Source organism: Bison bison, unplaced genomic scaffold (assembly GCF_000754665.1).
Source record: "Bison bison bison isolate TAMUID 2011002044 unplaced genomic scaffold, Bison_UMD1.0 scf7180017864215, whole genome shotgun sequence".
Classification (NCBI taxonomy): Eukaryota; Metazoa; Chordata; class Mammalia; order Artiodactyla; family Bovidae; genus Bison; species Bison bison.
In genome coordinates, this window is record NW_011494787.1 from 10,436,601 (window position 1) to 10,443,719 (window position 7,119).

Below are 7,119 nucleotides of genomic sequence, written 5' to 3' on the forward strand. Positions count from 1 at the left end.
TTGTTTTTCTTTCTCCTCACCCCTCCCCCACCTCTCTCTCTCTCCTTCTTTCACAGAAACACACACACACACACACGCTTGCACACACACCACATTTCTAGGAAGCCTGTAAATTTACTTTTAAATCTTTTAAAGCTCATTTAGACTCCCCAGAAGACTCTAAATTGGGAATGCTGCCTTCAGCTACCCAGGAAAAAAATTGTAACCGTTGGAAATATTACTGTCAAATATATGCAAAATCTGATGTTTAAATTGCAAAACTTGAATCATGGTTCTCTTGCTTCAGCAACAGTGTAAAATAGCAATTTCACAACAGAAAATGTATAAATACCTGCATTGTAGTCATCTTTTTGCGACTGTGCCCACACCCCTGTGTCCCCGCCACCGCCCCCACCCAACCCGCAAAGTCATTCTGGGTGATGGCTGCAGTTTAAGCAAGCAGAGCTTAAGACAAGATCCTTTGATATTTGGTTCTTTGAAGACTAGGAAACTGTGCAGGAGGCAAAACCTCCTCTTTATTTTGAGGAAACCAGGTGGTATGCTGCTCAGCAGAAAAGCAGATCTTTTATTTGTTCTGCCTTCTAAAAAAAGTCAGAGCCACCCTGTCAGCAGAATCAGCACCACCCTTCCCAACAGCCCCCCAAATTCAGCACCTGAGCTGGAAAAAGTCTCCAGAAGTCAAAAATACTCTTTGTAGGACGCACTGGAAATACCTTTGTAGTAAGTTAAAAGTAACTCAAAATATGATTTGCACTAAATCTGATACTACCAAATGTCAGATGCCAGCATTGACAAAGGGCATTGGCACCTAGAGCATAAAAGTAAATATTAAGAGAAAATTTTAATATGAAAAAGATTGTATGTCACTACTACTTTCTTTTCCCCCTTCAACTTGGAAAGATCATCACTGTTCAGTTTTAGAAGCAGAGGATATTGTGTTGTCTCATGGAAATGTAGCTTGGGAAGCAGAGCCCAAGGCCAGTGTGCCCTCGGTGTGTCACAACACGTAAATGAGCATCTAGTGGAGGAGATCACAACTCTAAGCTGTCCTTCTGAATTGGCTTTTGGTTTTGTTAAAATAACACGGCTCCGCCTTTCCTTTAAGGTCTGTGTTCCTGAGCTAGCTTGGCCACTGGCTTGTTGTGTGATCAAGGACAGGTCCTTTAACCTTTCTGGACCTGTTTTCTCATCCCTAAAATGGACTGAAATACCCTGAATGTCCCTTCCCTCTTGCAGGGTGGCAGAAGGAGACAGCACAGAGAACACCATGCCCTTTCTCTTCCAAACCCCGAGGTGGTAGACTCAGTCAAGTTCCTGGAAGTTGCTTACCTGAACAGAAGTAAAAAAGACCAGTGAGCACCAAGAGCTGAGAGAGCCAGAGGCATGGGCGCTTGGGTGGTAGTGTTCCCCACTTCATTGTGTGACCCATGGCTTCTGCTGGTGAGGATGGAAAACAAAAGCAAACAGTTTCAAGCCACGTGAGAACTGGCACCTCACAGTTTACACCAGGCAGGGCCGGAGACAATTCAGTTGCCTCCCGCACAGAGGGTTCGCCTGTGATGTTTGCAAAACACACTGAAGAGACGCTGGTTGGAGTACCTGGGTATGCAGACTCCTAAAATTAAAAGACAGGATTTATCTTCACAACCTGAAAAGGAAAAAAAAAAAAAAAAAAGGTCATCCAGGAAGGAAGGAAGATTGGCCTACCCTGGGTTGTAAAACCTCTTGGTTTACTGCCTAAAATGAGTCAGGGACTGTAATCTGAGCAACCTCTAAATCACAGCACAATCTTAAGGGGAAAGCAAGACTTGACAGACATTTGAGGAAGTGACCCTGCCTTGCACACGTTCCGAGAACCAACCACTGCTCTCCTACTGCTGGGAGATGTTGAAGGTTGTTAAAAACAAGGAGAACTAAAGGCCCCTGGACACCAGCCAGCCAACGCATGAAAGCTCGGACCCTCTTCAGAACATATAGAGAAACACAGAGCACCAGGGAGGGCGTATTTTGTACAAGGCAGTACTTAAGTCATGAAACTCTTTCTTTCTTACTATATTAACACAGAGAAACAAATGTTTCTGTTTTTAAATGCTTCTACATAAAGACTGTGTCTTAAAGCTGTAGAGGATTTCAATCAGTGGAAGAGCATCAGTAAAAGGGGAAGAGAAAAGACATACGGAAATCATTACTTGGTTATATTATGTACTACAATGTGAGAAAGCTGATTTTTTTTTTTTAGCAAATATATTAAACATTAGGAATAAAAATGAAAGCTGTGCTTTGATGTGATCCTCTCAGATTCCAGCAGAGACCCAGTCTGGGTGCTACCCAGATGTTTGGGACCCGTCTTGGAGAACCACCCCAGGGCTAGTCTGTCAGCCACACCAGATTGTCTTATCAGCCACACTGTATTTTAATCAGAATTAGCCTGGATTCACTTATTCACCAGAATTTTACTGGTTTTGGAAAACTCAGATTCAGCCTGAAAAATTAATATTTTCTACTATCTAGGGCCATAACTGATGCCCAGGCTGTGCTGGTGGCTCAGGCAGTAAAGAATCTGCCTACAATGCAGCAGACCCAGGTTCAACCTCTGAGTCGGAAAGATCCCGTGGAGAAGGAAATGGCAACCCACTCCAGTATTCTTGCCTGGCGAATCCCTTGGACAGAGGAGCCTGGCAGGTTATAGTCCATGGGGTCACAAAGAGTCAGACACGACTGAGCAACTAACAGTTTCCACTTTCCTTTCCACTTTCTAGAGTCATAACTCTGATAATGATTCTCCAATATGTTGGAATAAGAAACCCCCAGAAGGCCCTCTGGGGGGAAAGGATGCATCTTAGAGGTATGTTTGTTTAAAAAGCAGTCAGGTTGTTGGTAACTAGATCCACCAAGCTATCCCCATATTAAGCTAATAATAAATGTACTTACTTGCCAAAGAACAATTCCTCTTGTATTAAAAACCGAAGTATGAGGCTCCACTTCTGAGATGTTCCTTTCTTGCCGTCTTCAAACTAATGGCAAGTCACTCGGTTTTTCTTTGGGTGATATTTCACAGAGGTGGCATTTCCCCTCCCAACTTCCTTTTACTTGATAGAGAACTCTGATGTTCAGAAATGTTTAAGTCCAACCAGGGGAAGAGCATAGTGTTCTTTATGTGCAATTTGAGGAAGCTCCCTCTGCTGTCCTGTTTTGTCAGTTCCCTTCAGATGGTATTGCAGATTGCACAGCCTCTCTCCCTCACCTGCCCCAGCACTGCCTCAGGGTCAAGGGGGAGAGGAAACTGCACTGGGCCACCTGGGGGAGAGGTTAGAAAGGTGCCCCATAGTGGGAGGGGCCGACCCATCAACTTTGGGGGTAGACAGTATTTGAGCCATAAGGCTGGCTGCTTCTGTGCTTTTTCAAGTTTTGTTTCAGCACCCAGAATTACCCCTCCCTAGTTACAGTCATGCCGTAGCAGGAGTGGGCCATCCATCTCATGGGTAGTGGAAACTTTGGGGGAGTGCCCAGCTTACAAGACCACTCTTACCTACACTGCCCCCTACCCCCACCATCTCTACAGAGTGGCTGGACAGTGTATCCTACTAGCCAAGTGGGATAGTAACCCCAGCCACCCTAGCCTGGTACAGTAAGCCTCAGGTGAACACAGTGACGGAACCAGAGGGTGAGCTGAGGAAGCTTTTAGTCCTCCCCCGCCAATTTCCAACCAGCCTGCTACTCCTGTGAAGAGTTCTAGAGCATTTCATGGGAAGGCAGCCAACCCACACTGGTCCAGTGGATCCCTTTTGCACCCGTGGAACCTGATAGCACTTTATCTGGCCCATACCTTTCTCTGTTTGCTTCTGGCACTTGAGGCCTCTCTGTTGCCTTCACATCAGATTCTCTGGGAAAGTCTACACTCAAGCATGTGCAACTTGGAAATATGAGGGACTTAGAACCAGTGGGGCTACTCTTGATCCAAAGGGGCTGGAAGATGATGGATAACTGCTTTCCATTTTCATCACCCAGATGGGGAATTGAGAGAGACATTTCACGAGGCTTTCAAGAAGGTCCCGGTGAGATGGAGTACCAGTTGCCTGAAGCAGAGGCCAGCATGGTGAGGCACCCTTGTATTGGCCTTTCTTTCTTCCCTGTGTCAAATCGCCCTGTCTTATACCACCAGACTCACATCCCCAGTCATCTAGGGCTTTGTAACTAGCTTTGCTTTCTAGAGAAACTAGGCTTAAGGCAGGAGGGACTTCATGTGGTAGACACACAATGGCTTCCCGTCTAAAATAACTGAGTAAAACAGAAAGGTGACTCCATTTAGAGGAAAAGAAAATGATAGGAGATGTGACTGATATATGAATGTGATAAATGCACTTGGCTTTGCCCCTGAACAAAGTGATCTCTCTAAAATGGAGATTCAGTCTAGCCTCTCTCAACCTTAGAACCGTTTCACCTCTCATGCAGATAAAAGCCAGGCTGAGCAAAAACGTTAACACAGGCAGGGTTGGGCTGGGCCAACTAGGGCTACTGCAAAGTCTTTGCATATTGAGTACTCAGGGTCCAAGGTGCTAGGACAGCTTTTGTTGTTGTTATTTAAGACAGCTTAGGTGCTGAGAAAACCTTTCCCACGGTGGACTCTTCTGTTGCCAAAGAAACAAACCCACTTTTGCATTAACAAAAATTTTCAGGAAGTTGTATCTTTGGTTTTTCTAACAAGACTGGTTGCAATCTCAGCAATGAAGAGTCACAAGAAGCTCTCTGACCTCTCTTTCAGGTCAGTTCCCCTGGGCAACTACCTGGCAACCAGCACCCTGATTTCTGCCCTGGACTGTGGTTGCAATGAATTTCAGCCTCTCTGTGGAGCCTCTCTGACTCCCGTTCTCAGCTTCATTTAAATTCATCTGTATAGCCTGCACTCAGAATGGGGTGGCCAGATCTGGGCTTTAAGACTGTGGTGCTCCCGAGTGGTGCCACACTCTGCTAAAGCTGGTGGTAAAGGCCATCGGTGTGAAAGTGGTAATCTCTTCTTCTTTGTACGCTGTCACATTCTTTCTGATTCACGGAGATGGAAATCACCAGAGTTCTTTAAATGAAAAGAGAAGTGGACATTCAGCGCTAACTCTGATCTAAACTGAGGGCTCTTTCCCTGTTGCCCACTGCCCCTCTCCCTTCTGCATTTGGGGCTCTACTTTCTGCCTGAAAATCTTAACTTCACCATAACCCCCTGTACTGCCTTTCCCATCCTCTCTGCCCATCCAAACATCTTCCTTCCCTAAAGGGGTATTCCAAAAATCACTTCCTCAAGAATCTCTCTTTGGCTCTTCTAATCCCCATCTGCTCTTTCCCTCCTCTGAGCTCCTAATGTCTGTACCACTCCTTTGCCACATCAAGCCAGTCCCCCCAAATTTACTGAGTGCCTACTGTATGCCTAGAACTGTATCATGTGCTGTGGATGCAAAGGTGAATAGAATGGGAGAGAGATAAGAACAAGATGGACAGACCCTAAGAAAAAGAAACAAACAATCACAGAAAAAGACCCAGGGCATTCTAAGGCTGCAAGATGGTGAAAATGCCAACAAAATATTAGGGAGGTATGAGTGGAAAAATGACATGCCACGGCCAGGAATTATCTTCATTATCTTTGCACATGAGCCCAGACCTTTATTGAAATACTACATTCTGTTTCAAATGAAATGGATCCCGAAAAAAAGTAACAAACAATAAGAAGAAGAATGTTAAACTGGGCAATTCAGAGAAAAGAGCAAACAGAGGAGAGCTGAGATATTTTTAAGATTGGCCAAGGGGATTGGGGGTTCTTGATAATGATCTTTCACTGCCTTGAGGTGTTCCTGTTTATTTGCTTTGAGCTTTTAATGGATGTAAATGAACTTCACTTCTGTGGATGACCAAATTAGAGAAAATAATCTTAAATTAAAGCCGGCGATTTGGTTGTATTTAAGGAAGACTTGGTTTGTGTGTGTGTGTGTGTGCGTGTGAGATGAATCTGGAAAGGGCAACTTTCAAAGGCACTGGGAGTGTAGTATTGTACTGCCTTTTCAGTCACTTCAGTCTGTATCATACTCAGGCTCCTCTGTCCGTGGGATTTTCCAGGCAAGAATACTGGAGTGGGCTGCCATGCTTATTACTTGATCCTTTAAGAGAAGAGACAGACCCTGTGTCCACTCAAGTTCTCTGCCTGAGGGTAGGGGCCTGCTCTTGAATCCTGGCCACTCTGTGATGATAGGACTCTGGGGATTAAGAGTCGCCACAGACACTGGCTGCAGTCCTCCTGCCCACACTGTCCATTAGAGCTGCTGGCAGAGTCAGCACAGCTGCCCTTTTCTCAGTTTGTGCTTCCCTTTCCTTGCTCCCCCAGAAACATAGAAAGGCGCCATCCAAAGGCTGTCGAAGGAGAGGACGGAGACGATTTTGGTGCTCTCGTAATGGGACATGTAGCTGTCATGATATCTAGCTCGAATAAATGAACACTGAAGAGTCAAGTCAGCCCATTAAAGATTTTTGGGGGCTGGTGCACTGGGACGACCCAGAGGGATGGTATGGGGAGGGAGGAGGGAGGAGGGTTCAGGATGGGGAACACATGTATACCTGTGGCGGATTCATTTCGATATTTGGCAAAACCAATACAATATTGTAAAGTTTAAAAATAAAATAAAACTAAAAAAAAAAAAAGATTTTTTTATTTAATTGGTAGAAAATAGCTTTACAATTTTGTGTTGGTTTCTGTCGTACGACAACTAGATTCAGTCAGAATTTATATGTATATATAGATATATATATATACCCCTTCTCTCCTGAGCCTTCCTCTCCTTCCCCTATCCCACCGTTCTAGGTCATCACTGAGTGCCAGGCTGAGCCCATTAAAGAGACTGAACAATAGGGCATTTACTTCTTAAACACACTAAACTATTTAACCACCCTAAGAGGCACAAAGAGTTGGACAGGACTTACCAGCTAAACAACATCAACAGGAGGAAGTAACCAACTTCCTTTACCCTCCCCTTCTTCTCCTTCCTCCTCAGCTTCTTCCCTTTCCTCCTCTTTCTTCTTTCTGGCATATTTTCTTGAAAAGTGAAATAGATAGCTGCCCTCTGTTTCTTAGTGACACAGTAA

The 7,119-nt window shown here is 44.8% G+C and overlaps 1 protein-coding gene across 4 annotated transcripts in view; it reads right to left on the minus strand.

Annotated features, from left to right (window-relative positions):
- CD80 (CD80 molecule) overlaps positions 1-7,119 on the minus strand; it is a 33,070-nt gene extending 25,951 nt beyond the window's left edge. Inside the window, exons 1-4 of one of the 4 annotated variants that reach the window (XM_010845373.1) lie at positions 6,958-7,118; positions 2,932-5,071; positions 1,600-1,648; positions 1,330-1,434 (exon numbers count right to left, since the gene is read on the minus strand). In XM_010845373.1, coding sequence (XP_010843675.1) covers positions 1,330-1,429 — 100 coding nt within the window. In that variant the 5' untranslated portion in view covers positions 1,430-1,434; positions 1,600-1,648; positions 2,932-5,071; positions 6,958-7,118. Of the gene's footprint in view, positions 1-1,329; positions 1,649-2,931; positions 5,072-6,957 lie in introns of all 4 variants that reach the window. The other 3 variants (XM_010845374.1, XM_010845376.1, XM_010845375.1) reach the window with 3 other exon arrangements.